This window comes from Aspergillus tubingensis (genome assembly GCF_013340325.1).
Source record: "Aspergillus tubingensis WU-2223L DNA, scaffold_5, whole genome shotgun sequence".
Taxonomy (NCBI): domain Eukaryota; kingdom Fungi; phylum Ascomycota; class Eurotiomycetes; order Eurotiales; family Aspergillaceae; genus Aspergillus; species Aspergillus tubingensis.
The window spans coordinates 108692-123049 of NW_023336279.1; the positions used below are offsets into that span (position 1 = coordinate 108692).

The 14358-nt window shown below is 49.7% G+C and overlaps 3 protein-coding genes and 1 non-coding gene across 4 annotated transcripts; 1 reads left to right on the forward strand and 3 right to left on the reverse strand.

The window, feature by feature from the left end:
* Positions 1–880: 880 nt before the first annotated feature.
* Positions 881–996, reverse strand: AtWU_r22. The gene has a single exon (XR_004775202.1). It is a non-coding gene; the product is annotated as a 5S ribosomal RNA (ribosomal RNA).
* Positions 997–1388: 392 nt separating this feature from the next.
* On the reverse strand, positions 1389–2432 carry AtWU_03388 (arylamine N-acetyltransferase family protein; the record flags this gene model as incomplete). The annotated part of the gene is made up of 1 exon (XM_035498500.1): positions 1389–2432. The coding sequence occupies one exon, from the start codon at positions 2430–2432 to the stop codon at positions 1389–1391; it is 1044 nt and encodes a 347-aa protein (XP_035354393.1).
* Positions 2433–4079: 1647 nt separating this feature from the next.
* Positions 4080–5110, reverse strand: AtWU_03389 (short-chain dehydrogenase; the record flags this gene model as incomplete). Its single annotated transcript, XM_035498501.1, has 5 exons — positions 4080–4094; positions 4149–4284; positions 4382–4666; positions 4729–4835; positions 4898–5110. 5 exons carry the CDS (start codon positions 5108–5110, stop codon positions 4080–4082), a joined length of 756 nt encoding a protein of 251 aa, XP_035354394.1.
* Positions 5111–7795: 2685 nt separating this feature from the next.
* Positions 7796–14147, forward strand: AtWU_03390 (NACHT domain protein; the record flags this gene model as incomplete). The annotated part of the gene is made up of 4 exons (XM_035498502.1): positions 7796–8254; positions 8322–8655; positions 8713–8988; positions 9040–14147. 4 exons carry the CDS (start codon positions 7796–7798, stop codon positions 14145–14147), a joined length of 6177 nt encoding a protein of 2058 aa, XP_035354395.1.
* Between the last annotated feature and the right edge of the window lie 211 nt (positions 14148–14358).

Here is a 14358-nt window from a genome sequence, read left to right on the forward strand (position 1 = left end):
AACACTAGGGCTGCTCCTATTAGCATGATTTACGGAACAACAATATGATAAGTCTTTGGGCTTGTATTTAAAACGCATACTGTATGATTAGACGCTTTCCGAAAGACTTTCTTGTATACGTTCAGTAGGATGCAGATCCGGCCTCGAAAATACAGTCCACTATTACAGTACCAGTCTTTTTGCAACAATAGCTCACGCAATCCGTGACAGAAATAGGCCCGATCAATTGGTGTTCCTGCTTCGATTATGTCTTGCACCTTGAATATAAGTGATGGGTTGCAGAGCTCCTGCTAGTATGAAATGGGCATTCTCCAATGAAAGGCCTCTAGTATGTAGCGAGTGTCATGTATGCGTCCGTAACAGGGTGGAGGGCTCTGGTAGACCATATCGACATGATAATTATCATTTCGAGTGACTAAACAGCATCGTAGGAACGACTCGGAGATGCCGACATTGACTATTACGACATGATGCCACGAAATGGCATGTTGATTCGGGGCGGTAGGCCTCAGGCCCATGGGATGCTACAAATTGTGTCATCACGATGGGCATCGGATTTCGCCGGCCAGTGGGTTACACAACGTGGAGGACTTTGGCGGGACAGACCCAAAGGCAGCGAGAGAGTGGATGTTAATATAACGCTAGCGTGCAAGCATCATCACCACGACATGCTTGATAATTAGTGAAATGCAGCAGGAAGTAGGTGTGATGTTGACGTTCATTCAGTGGAAGAGTGCAAGAATGTAGGGCCAGGGGAAAATAAAGGCAGGCGGGCCTACTTCAGATGTGCGACCTGTGGAATTTCTGGGCAAGAAGGAAAGCATGGAAACGAAGCAATCTGACCCGCAGAGATTTTTCAAGAAAAAAAATAAAGTAGAAAAACATACAACAGAAGGGATTCGCTGGTGGTCACCCACCCAACTACTAACCTCCCGGCGTGTGGCTTAAGTACGGCTGAGCGGACGGGAAGCCCTGTTTTCCACACCCTGTGGTCGTATGTACTGGTCTTCTCTTTATAGTAACATATGTAGTGCGAAACATTATAATCAAAGGTGATATATCGAACACGAAGCCTACCTAACTATTCCACTCTCCATAAGTAGGGAAGGCAGACTTGACACGTACACTTAGGACTAAACAGCTATGGCGGAAGGCCTGCCAGCGACAACCCTGGACTCGTCCATGAGGATCTTAGTAATCAAACAGAGGAACGAAGATATATATATAATGTTGCGCAAGTGGGTATGCGCTTACCACGAATGCATAGATATTAGGGCTCCCGGGAAGAAGCAATTTCAACCGAGACATCTAACAAGACAATACATTTCCTTTTGCCTTTAATAGAGAGCAAAACAAGTAGTATCGCCTGGGTACGCTCATCCTAGACTTCATGCTAATCTCCGATCGTTTGGAATCCCCTTCTTCTCCTCATCTGTCAAATGCACGTCAAAGATTTCAGCCAGCGCTTGTAAGCGCTCATCTTCTGTCTTGCATTCCTTGATAACCTTAGTATTGGCGCCTATTGTTTCTCTCACCGTGTCTTGGAACAAGGTGACATTGCCCACTATCACCTCCTTATCCTCGTCCATGAGCATTTTTGTGCAGGTGACGTATCTGGTGAACCAGGATCGCGGGTGTGTTGATGTGAACCAGGACATGACTTCGTAGTCCTGGGGCAAGAATTCTGTCTCCGTGAAGCAATAGACTGGCAACCACTCTTTCTTGGCCGCATCCGCTGGGTTGTAGCAGACATCGAAGCACCATATCCTCGGTGGTCCGGTGCTATTGGCAGAATGTTTCGCATACGACTCGGGTATAGGGCGTAACTGCACGCGAATTAAACGTGGGGCGATGCTGGTCGTCTGGAATCCGTCGCGCAGCGGATATGGAAGGTTGGGACCCTTGGTCATGCCGACATCTACAACGTACCACTCCGCATCCAGTCGAACAAGGTTGAGCATGTGGTTCCACCCCTCATAAGTGTTGCTCTGATTGCGCCGGACCTCTGGGTAGGGACTCATTGCCCGCGCCACGCGACCTCCGCAGTTGCGTACCTCATAGCCGATGGAGCGAAGCACCGTGGCGAAAAAGGTGTTGTTTTCCATACATCGCCCGCCAAGCCGGCGGCGAACGATCTTGGTGTAGAGCTCTGACAGATCAAGTGTGACGGTCTTATGTGTGGAATAATGCAGTACGAGATTCTCGAAAGGCACATTGCAGATATGGTAGCGTGTCAGGGCCTGCAGCAAGGGCAGCCCATGCTCTTTGGTTCTGGCTTGGGTGGCGTCTTTTAGCACAGGGGAGTCCAGATACTTCTGCGGGAGCTTAATGCACTCAAAGTAGTCACGCAACTCGACATCGCTGTACCGAGTACGGGAGCCCTCTCCGAGCGGAAGCTGAGTAAGGACAGTGGGCGCAGGGTTGGACGACATGACGGGATGCCAGTCACAGATGATATCTAGACAGCTTGGGGGGAATATTCAGAGCTTTGCTAAAATCTTAAGTGGCCGGACTAAATATCCGTGAGGAATGTGAATGGTGATTCGAAAGGCTTCAAACTACACTCTTCCAGGGTACAAGTGATACTTATACATCCGTGGAACGTGGGAAAGGAGATCTGGGGAAATAAAAGTAAGCCAGCATTCCTAATAGTAGATCTGTCATCGCCCTTGACCAATTTGCTGCTGGCCAAAGCATCATCTGGCATTTCAGAAGGCAAAGAATTAGAGTCCCTTACTTTTACAGCTTTGGAACCTTGAACTTGATTTCCTATTGGTTCTTCGATTGCTCGACTAATACCGTAAAAAAGAAATCTTATTTCCATTCTCTTCACCTAACTGTAACCTGTCAGCAGCCAGACCGCTAGCACGCCCCGCTGCTCTCCGCGTAGGGGAGCTGCTCATGGGGCGGCATGGGTGATTGGCTGGGCATGGCGAGAGGTGTCCCCTGAGCACACCATTGAGCTGCTGTAGCTTGTGGTCAACAGACCAGTAACCCTTGCTTACAATGATGTTGGTGACCAATTCATCTAGGTTTATAAAGTAGAGGCAACCCAATTCAAGTGACGTGCAAGATGAGCAGGAAGGGCGCTATCCCTTGCATCTGCCACGAACGCCAAGCTACTCTGTAGTGAGTTAGCATACCTAGACTTGCGCAAGCGGCAGGCGTTGCATGCCAGACCGCCGACTCGCCGCTTGTTGCCGGGGGGACGGGGTCCAAGCTCCGATACTCGGTGGCGGATTTCTTGATGCATGTTTCCGTCATTGTAGGCATGAATTGTAATGCGTATGTGTATGTGTGCGCGAGTGGGTTGGGTAGATTAGAAGCCAACAGGGCTGAGTCGGTGAGCCTCGGACCATCAGATTTCGGAGAGCCACCTTAGTAAATCACCGGGAACACGAATACCTTGTAGGTTTGAACCCTTAACATGGGGGTAAATGGATACATAAAGTAATGATCTGCCAACCTGTAACCCGCCTCATTCCCGGTTGTTGCTGAGTTTTCGTGTTGGGAGTGCACAAGATGCATCATACATGTTGAAGGGCACACATACCCGGACCTAATGCTCCTTTAGACCTACGTCTGCTGTTAAAGTCGTAGTATATTTCAACAAGCTTCTTTCTCCGTCACATAGTACCATTCCCCTATCATCCGTTCCGTATCATGCATAAACCCTTACTAATAAGCTACCCATATGTAGCTGAATATGAGTTTGGCACTAAGAACTCTATTCTACCAAGCAAAGCCAATGTAACAGGGCATATGTTTCATGAAGGAAGAGTTGTGGATGCTTACCAGTTCATTTTTGATCAGATGTTTACCTTCTTACCGTTGCCTACTGCTACGTCGTTGGAAGCAATCTTATATTGGCTATTAAGTTCAGAGCACATAGAACCAGGAGACACCAACTACGACACGTATCAGAACTTCCTACCCTCTCTATGCAGACGAAAAATTTACCAGCCTGGCACCTAAAATTACTCTAACTGCAGGGACATATATCTAAACTTCCTGGTAATGCCACGGCAAAACTCTTTTGATGAAATCGCCAACGCAAGTCACATCCCCTCTTTAGGCTATCACCATGGATGACTCTGTTCACTGTTAGAAAGGCTCTGCTCTAGACGAATGGTTGCGTTGATACTCACTCTCCCATCCCAACACCAAAACGACCCATTGTCCCCTTCACCTTTCTCCTTAATAACCCTCAGCATCCCCTCCACGCTCTCTCTCGGCTGGATCACACCTTCCACTATCCAATCCAACTGCACATTCGCCATATCACTGCCGCAACCAATTAGCGCAACAGATCTCACTTCAGGCAAACACAACCAACAACCAGGGCAGGTGAAAATCAATAGCCGATAACAAGGGTACTCACGTTTCCACCTCGCCCGGATGCAGCGCCAACACGCACGCCCGGACACCCTTCCGCGAAATTTCCGCCGCCATATGCCTCAATGATTGATTGAGGGCTGCTTTAGTCGCCGCATATACGGCAAATCCGTCTTCGTGGCTTCGGAATTGGCTCGCTGAACCGGAGTCAGAGGAAATGAATATAATTTTCTCTAACGGTGTGGTCGGGTCGATGGAAAGCATCCTTTGGGCGACAATTATCGGGCCAATTGTGTTGGTTTGCAAGTGGTGAGTAAAGGACTGGAAAGAGCTAGTATATAACAGCCTATGTGAGTAAAGGTTATATACGTGTCTCATGGACGATAGGCGTACATCTCTGTAGCACGATTCGGATACTGGTTGATACCAGCATTCAAAATGACATTCGTTAATCGTAGCCCCCCATCTCGCACGGCCTTTTGGACATTGTGAGAAAAGTCCTAGTTCCATGTGTCATCTTCCGCCCTTATCAACAGTGGATATGTCTTAACTTTTAACTCACCTCGATACTATCAGGCTTGGTAACGTCGCATTCCTCTACGGTGATTAGTGGAGCACCATTCCGAGTATACTGGGAAAGCAATTCGAAGAGCTGCTCAGCACTTGATAGGCTGCGTACTGCGGCGATTACCCGTTCTCCAGAGCTTGCTAGCTGCCGAACGAACTCCAGGCCGATACCTCTTGATGCACCCACAATAACCCATGTTCTGGTCATTTTGATCGATTGTCGTAGCAGGATAGATGTGCGGATGTCAACGGCGGGCAGAACTGCAAAAGGAAATGAGATTACGAATATGGATGGGCTTGTTTTTGAGTCGACCTGCTGCCCGACACGGTGGTCTTATCCTGGTGAGAGGATGAGCGTATCTTTTGCCGAAAGTGGAAAAACAGTGGAGTCAAGTTGGAAGGAATGAATGGATAAGGGCAACCCCGCAGATAGGGAGTCAATCTCCATCTTCAATCGGCCCCCGCAACTTCTACCACTACGTGAACATGCCTCTCCCTCTGACGCCAACCCACCGGCATCGGCCACAGGGAGTACGGATGGAATGCGCCAAACTATAGTTTACTACTGACGAAGATATCGTAAACTTTTTGACCAAGGCCAAAAAGATCTATCAATTCTAATCTTTTATTTAGTAGTCGTAGTATTGCAAAGGTTGGTGACATTTATACATTTGGTGGCTGAACAATATTAACCTTCATCCCTTTAATCAGAACATCCCGCATTGTTTCTGCGGTCTTCATTCTGATATCAAAGAGACTTTTCTGGGCTGTAGTACTCAAAGCTCCTGGAGCATTCTGATCATCTACGCCATAATCTGGACGTTCAAAACAATCTCAGTTGCTGATATATCCCGACAGAAAATGAAAGCATTCGTTTTGCATACCAATAGGTGGGAAATTAAAGTAGATTGTAAAGAACGTTAATAATATTATGATTACGTGCTGTATTGCGACCGAAAAATTCACTTTTACCCGATTAGGCCGGGATTTACGTGATTAGTCAGCGATCATCACAGTGGATAGGATGAGTACTATTTGTCTCTAGAGAGAGCATCAATCGTCAAGTATAATAGAACGTAGTATATATAGCAATTTCACTCTAGTTTCGACAAGCTCTACTACCGTGGTCCGGTACGTTTCAGTTGTAGCAGGATTCTGACAAGAGTTACGCGCTCACTTTCGAGCATCACACGGTTCTGGGCTAAATATATATCAGCGACTCGAAAAGACCCACGTCTACTCACGAGGCAATCGCCACTGATTGAGGCCATCCTAGACGTCTGGTACGCGAAACAGGAAATCAACCGTTCGAACAAGAGTATCGGTAGGCATCTAGCTTACTGAAGCACCACGGCTCTACTCCGACGGGGTGCCCGATCATGAATGCTACCACTCCAAGTGACTGGGTCGATCGATTCTAGCTCAGCGGCCTCGTGAATCTTCGATTAGCTTTCCCACATGGTACTCTAGCCCACCACAAACTGAAGAGTAAGTCATCCAGGTCACTTACAGCTAGATACTAGATAGATTCCACTAGGCACGAAGGCTCCGACCCACTCAGATCTTCACTGGTGGCCAGCTGCCGTGTGCAATAATGTCGCGTCAAGGATTCACGCCGAGCAAAATCAAAGTTAGGCCGGTCATGCAAGGGCTACTATGGCGCACAACGGAAGCTTAAGTTCAAGAACCACAAGTGTCAAGTCTCATTGTCATGGAGGGTTCCAGTGGGACGAGAGGGCGCCGCATGCGGTGATGCCCCACTGAACCGTAATCTTGGTCGGACTGCCGCGTAGCCCCGATTCGACGGAATTCTCCGATCTGTTGGGGTGACGTTGTCCGATGAATAACAACAATGCCCTATGATGTATCGAAGACAATGGAATATGGGCCAAGAAGAGTTTTACTCATTCTCTTGCTTATGTGGCTTGTGCGAGGCGAAGGGCTTGCATGATCTCTAGACTTTGGCGCTGTTGCTGCCGAAGGAAGGGGGTTATGAGAAAACTGCCAAAAATGAGCGGTGGTCGACCGGCTGGTTCGATTAGGAGCAGCAGCGTAGCATATCAAAACCATACCAGCCGATTCCAACACTGTTACATTGCTCCCTGTCGGGCACCCCGAAAGGCCTGTCGTTGCACCTTTACTTATAACATTCCAGGTAGGTCTCCTCGGATACCCACTTCCGACAAGTCCGACTCTGCTGATCGTTTCCGGCCATCACAGCGATCGGTCGGATCGCCATTGTTCCACTTTTTGAAAGCCTGTTTACTAGGAGAAACCCCAATTGAAAGTTTACCTTCGTTGATCAACTCACCAATCATTGTTGCATTTCGGTCCCAGCTTCGGCTTGGCCGCTATTGACCCATGGCTTGACAGCAGTCATGTCGTTACACAACAGCTATGAACCAATATACGATCGGATGAGTCCGCGGGAGAAGAGCTTCCCCAGCCGGCCCATCGTAGATCGGGACCTGGAGTGGGGAGCTTCAGTTTCCATCGTACATCTAACTGGTCATGTCGGATCTTTGCTACTCCAAGCTGGGGTAGCTAGCTACCTTTGAGTTCTGGTCTACCTCATGTTGACGTCTTGCATTGGGTGAGAGGAATACGGAGACCCCGTGAAGATGAGGCTATGGAAGATATAAAAATGAGCACGATGTACTCTGATTGTTTGAGAATCATGATTCAAGATCGCGTTGAAAAATACAAGCCTAATTGCTATTGTGTGACAACCAACCGAGGTTAAACCGACATTTGTCTGAATGTTCATCACTTAAGAGACTTCCTAACCTTCAGATGACGTTCAGCTCATACTGTTGTTAGCCTTTTTATCATTTAATACTTAATATTTCTGTTGACCCCGTTTCATTAATAATCCAATCAAAGCATCCCCAAAATGGCCACCTCCTTCCAACCTAACGTGCACTACACCTTTGGGTCACCCCTGTCTGCGAGCTCTATCTTCGGCAGGCGCCAGGCCTCAAATATTCTGGAGCAAGAGAGTTATTCTAACAGTAGCTTTCAATCTGGAAGTTCCAGACATGTGTCGAGAAGAGTCAGCAGCAGTGGTAACACTGCACTAGCTGATGTGGTTAACACACTCACCCGACGGAGCAGCGATGCAATGATAGCATCTAAAATCAACGATGCCGACTACGAGACATTGCTGAACTGGATCCGAGCTGAACGTATGGGGAAGCTACCTCCCGAGGGAAGCAGCTACGACAAGGCCCTGGTCTGGGCTGTTCTGTTCGTGGGACGTCTGCATTCCTTCGATTCAGCCATTGGACACTTCGCTGGCGACAGCCACACAGCGGCTCAGCTGGCTTACGTGTACTGTGCTAATCTACTGGAGGTATGTGTCAGGCCTTTCACATTCTATCATCACAAATATATAATGGATGGTTGATAACGGTTTCTAGCTCGGAGGGCAAAATGCGTCCGCCCTTCAGGACCTCTTCGGGTTCTTCTACCGCTGCTCGACTGGACTCGGCAACTTATTGGACCGAACAGAGCTCTTCGATGTGTCCAAGGATATCAAGGACCAGCTGATTTTGGCATTGGCTGACCTTGTTACTCTGGTTGCTGGCGTTGCGAGTCACTTCAACCGCGCCTTGCAGAACTCCCAGACGGTGGAAATTGACATCTACCATCAATTTTCCGAGTCGCTCAGCAGCTTTCACAGTCGCTGCGAGACCGTCTCTGACCTGATGTGGAGACACCAACTTGTCCGCGAGGGTCTAAACGGTGATAAAGGTCTGCGAAAACTCTCAAAATAGTGGTGATTTAGATTACTGACGATAATCACCGCAGTGACCGAGATAAAGACTATCAGAAGCTGGCTTGAGCCAGAGGATCCAGCTCTCACAAATATCACCGAGAACACTGCTCATTTTGCTCAGGAGCGTGAAGAATCAACCTGTCTCTGGGTGTCTCAGTACTTGACCAGATTTCTCAAAAGCAACCAGCAAGTCCTTTCCTTCGTAGGAAAGCCGGGATCTGGTAAATCAATCCTGTCAACGGTCATCAACGACCATTTACAGCATCCGGTCGGAGGTGTTACCTACAAGCCAATCTTTGCGCCAATTAGTGAGTATAAATGGATCATATGGTATTGAGCGTGTCTAATATGCCATACAGATGGCCGGGTGGCTGCGAATACTACACCGCGGGCTATTGCGAAGACGATCCTGTCCCAGCTGTTTGGCAAACGCATCGGCAATGTGAGGTTGTACCAGATCTTAGCCGATGCTTATGAGCGGAGCCAGCGAACTGTCGACGAAGATGCGTACGACAACATTCTCTGGAATGCCTTGGGCAATTCACTCAATGCCAGTCTCAAGAATGCCAAAGAACTTGTTCTGGTCGTCGATGGCGTTGACGAGGCTAGTTGTGGCGAAACACCTTTGCTAAGGAAGCTTCAAGAGGCTGTTCAGAACGCCGGTAACGTGAAACTGATTGTCTTTGGCTCCCAGAAGCCGAGTCAATTCCCATCTCAAACTACGGTGAACGTCACTCCAGAGCTGGTCTTCGATGATATTTCCGCCGTGGCACGTAAAATCCTGCAACAGAGCCACGCTTTCAACTATATGTCCGAAGATGACCAAGAGCTCAATGTGACCCGGATTGCAGAGGCATCACAGGGCTCCTTCCTGTGGGCCAAGCTTGCTGCAAAGCGTGTTCGGGATGAGCATCCAACAAACGCAAATTCTCTGACGAGGTCGATCCAAAGTATAGCCAACGCGGGATACAGTGTTACCGATCTGGTCTCCCAGTCTCTGCATTCGAAATTGAATGATGATGGAAAGAAGATCCTAACATGGCTCGCAACTGCTGTTCGCCCACTCAGAAAGAGCGAATTAACATCTCTGGTATCCATTGAATTAAACAAGGCCTCGTATACCGAGCGAGAGATTGATATCCAGCATACCCTTAAGCCTGTTGCCTCGTTGGTGTTTATCCAGAATAACATGGTCTTCCTCAGACATGGACAGATCCGCTCTGCCATCCTGGACATCTTTGCCAGGGAGAAGTTCCTTCCAGCCATCAAGAACCGAAACAGCGATTTGACGCAGAGGCTTCTGCTCTACACCAAACAAGCCGTGAATGAGAGCCATGACCCGTCTTTGAGTCCCTTGGATGAGAAGGTTACTCAGACCTATCTGGACAAGCACCCACTTCTGGATTTCGCCCTTCGGTACTGGGTGAACCACGCCTGTCTGGCATATGGTTGCACCACTGACAAGGAAATCGCTACAGCTGGAAATGAACTAAGATCAGTGATTCCGACATCTCCCACGGTTCCGTTGCTGGAGATGACTGTATGGGAGGGCAAGTCAACCCCAGCGCTGAAGTCACTGCACGAGACCCAGACGCGTCTCTACCGCCAGATCCTGACTACCAATCACCCCACCACCCTGCAAGCCATCCTGTGCCAGGCCCTCTTCTATCGACGCATTCATGATAGCTTGCCTGCCCAAGTTAGTCAAATATTCTATGATGCGGCGGTGATCAGTAAGGATGTGCTGTCCGAAAGCCACCTCATCACAATGCAGATGACCAAGTTCTACTTGGAAACCACTGCAGACCAGGTCGTCGAGTCTAAGACGGACGTCATGATTAAGCGTGTTCAGATGCTCGAGCTGCTTGTGGAATGTTACAAGATCCATTACGGAGCCACAAGCACCATAGTGACATCCACATTGACCCAGCTATCCCAGCACTACATTTCCATCAAGGAAGAATACAAAGCCAAGGAAATTGAAAAATGGCTCCAAACCACGACAGAAAAGCATCACACACAGAATCACAGTACAACTCGGCAGGTCGACGGATCGTTGCTGGTTCACATCCGAGGTCGTGAAGACACTAACGACCAAGGCAAAACCCTCACTTGGGAGAACATTGAAACAGACGAACTGATCTCTTGGACTGTGGATGTCGAAAGCCTTTTCAGTCGGGCGGAGAAGGCCGTGGCTGCGGGACATTGGAGGGAGGCAGAAAGCCTCTATGTTGAGCTCTGGCAGCACACCAGCAAGGAGTACCGGGCCAATCGCTCTAGCGAATGGGAGCTGAGAAATGTGAGAGCAGTGATAGCCTATTCCAAGTTCCTCAAGTCTCAGACGCGAGAATCTGAGGCAGCCTCCATTCTTGAGGGCTTCTGGGAGGAGTATGAGCAAACTACTTCAAGCTCAGAGGCAGTAGTGTCTCATTTCCTTGAAGTCGCGCACCTCATGAAATCGGTTGGGCTGTCCCGAGTAGCTCTCAATGTGTTCAAGCACATCTCTCGGAACAGCACTCGGCAAAGCTCCACTTACCAAGAAGCCGAGCAATACATCCGGTCCACTAGTCGGGAAATCATGCAGAGCACTAGCTTCGAGTCGTTCCAGACTGAGTCCAGCCTCGAGGAGATTGTGTACCAATCTTCCAGTACCGATGAAGTTACCGTCAAGGCTTCCAACAAGCTGCTAGAACTGTACTTGTCTCAGCACCGGTGGCAGGATGCGACCAAGGTCTTGAAACGGCTTCTGCGTAGCGTTTGGCCGGCCTTGTTCGCCCCTTCTTTGGATGACGTCGTCCTTCCCTCGACAAACCTAGATAGGGCTATCGAGCTAACGGAGCGCCTGAGCAACTGCTATCGGTCCAGACGCTATCAGCTTAAGGAAGAAGATATTCGTGTGCGTCTCTATCGCGCTGTTCGGCGTGACCGACCTGCCGGTGATAAGCTACTTGAGAGAGTGACGACTAGCCTGTTGCGTCTGTACGAACGTACCTATCAAACAGAGAAGGTGATCACTATTCATCAGGACAAGCTCCAGGACTACACTAAGCGTTATGGTGGAAGTCACCCTACCGTTCTGAAGGAGTTGTGGACCTTGGCGGAGCTCACCCGTCCCCGGCCCGTGGCTGTTGACTATTACCGCCAGATAGTTTCTATTCTGAACAAGGATTCCGAGACATGCCACCCAGATGCATTTGAGCCCTTACTTGTGGTTGCTACGGAGCTTTTGAATCAAGGCCGGTACAGTGATGCACTGAAGCCCTGCCGCGTGTTGTTCAACACGCTCCAAAACCCGAAGATCAGCCCGAAGCTCCAGGACCAAGCCTTTGTGCAGACCATTTATGAACGCTATGTCCACTGCCTGCGCATGGTTCAGAGCGACACTGCTTCTATTCATGATGTGACTGTCCAGTATCGTAAGTCGTGCATCAGTCTGTTTGGCTCCACCGCTACGATTACCATCCAAGCGACCAAGACACTGGCCCATATCTGCCAGGAATCCAAGCAATACGAACATGAGGCAATTCAGCTTTACAAGACGCTCCTTGATACTAGGTCCACTGAGGTGGAAATTGACTATGATGACATTCGTGCCACACTGGACACTATGACCGAATCAGAGAAAGTCGAAGTCCAGAAGGAATTCTCGTCCATGACCGAGTCAGAAGTGCGGAACTGGGTGTCCGTCCGCACCCGCCACTTGTCTTCCATCCGGTCCACACAGGGATGGGCGCATGAGGAGGCACTGTCTCAGATGGAGGAGCTCACTTCCTTGTACACCAAGCGTGGGGAAACGCACCAGACTGTTTCGATCTTACAGGAAGCGACCTCTCAAATCCTGACTTCACATACCTCTGCCACCCAGTTGACGGCGGCAGCAAAGAGCATTGTATCCGGCTACATTGAGGCGGGTGAGATTCACCGAGCCAAGGAATTGAGTCAGGAGCTCTATCGCCAGATGATCCTGAAGGACTCTTCCAACGTGTCTCTCTTCGGCTTCGACATCACTTCCAGTAAACGAGAGAACCTGGCCTTCTTGGCCCAGGTCGAGTACAGCCTCCGCGTCCGCGAAGATTCCACTGTCACTCTGAATGAGATTTACTCTACGCTTACCATGGAGTATCTGTTCATGGAGCGCTTCCAGTCCGAAATTAGCTCCAAGAGCACTAGCCTGCAGACGTTGACTGCCACCGTCCCCCGTTTGTACGGATTCTTGGTGTCTCGGCACCGTCAGTCCGCTGCCAACCGTGTTATCGAACAGTTCTCCAACTACTTCCTCAACACCGAGGGTAGCAGCCTGAAGCTGAGCATCCATCAGGCTAGAGTTTTCACCGAGACAATCTTGGAATATTTCAGTACCCACAAGTCGCGGGATCTTGTCCGCTCCGTTGCCATCGCGTCCTACAACCGGACCACGCAGTTGCTGGCATCAGGCAATTACCAGGCAGCATGCGACCTGGCCTTGACCGCATTCCGCTATATCTGGTCCCACCAAGGCTACTCCTCGGAATCGACGCTTAAGCTGGTGTTCAAGCTTGGCTTGGTCATTGCCGGTCGCGATCTCAAGGGAGAACCCCCAGCCTCCACGCGCAAGGAAATGCTCAACGTGTCAGGCACCATCATGCGCGACACGCTGGATTACTTCCAGAGCCACAACATTGATATGGCACAGCTGGATCTTGTGAACCTGGAGAGCTTGATTGGCGTGCTCGATGAGCAGCATGACTACCACACCTTGGCCTGGATTCTCACCTCACTCTGGAATTCCCGGGATACCCACGAGATCTGGAATGCCGAGAACGACCAGGAGGTTTCTCAGCAACAATTCCAGTACACTTTGGCTCTTGGTCGCTGGCTGGTCATTACTCGTTACCTCATTGGCGACTACACGGCTGCCATCCGTTTGGCCGAGGACATCGTCTACAATTGTGCGCGGGTTCAGGGACCGCGTCACTCCAGCACAGTGGAGATGACAGTCCTGCTTTCCCAGATGTACACCAGCGTGGCCCAGGGATACCAGAACCAGAAGGACCGTCGCGAGTTGGCCTACCGTTACTACAAGAAGGCCGCGGCGGTGCACGAGAATGCGCTGCGCTACTTCATCGATCCGACCTCGGTGTCCGCGTCGGAGATGGAGGGAGGCGTCCTCTCGGGACTCTCCTCGCCCGCTTCCAGCCCTGGAGTCGGTGCAGACGAGGAAGGCAAGTATGTGCGGAAGCACCTGCACCTGCTGAAGCTTGCAGTTGAGCGCCTGGGTGACTGGCCGAAGGAGTACTCCGAGTACGAGCGCCTCAACAGTGACTTGTTCCGGACCTACTCCAACGACTTGAAGGGCGTTGACGGAATCGACAAATGGAACCTTAAGCGGTTCGGTTCCGGTCGTGCTGAGGCTAGTGATGACCTTCTCTCGACTGGCATCGAGAACCAGGGAGTCGGCTTCTACGAGCGCTTGGCTATTGCTGTCTAAGGTCACCTCACAAGATTGGTGGTGCAGCAAAAGTGTTTTGTGTCTTAGTGGATTATCTGGATAAGTAAATTTGTCTACGTAATTAGAAAGAAATATTAGGACAAAATAAGCAGTTAAAAGAGGAAGAAACCCAGAATGAATCATATTGTGAGTGCTGTTAGTAGTTAGTCACAAATACAATTGCGAATTTCGGGTCTTGTTGACATTGTTA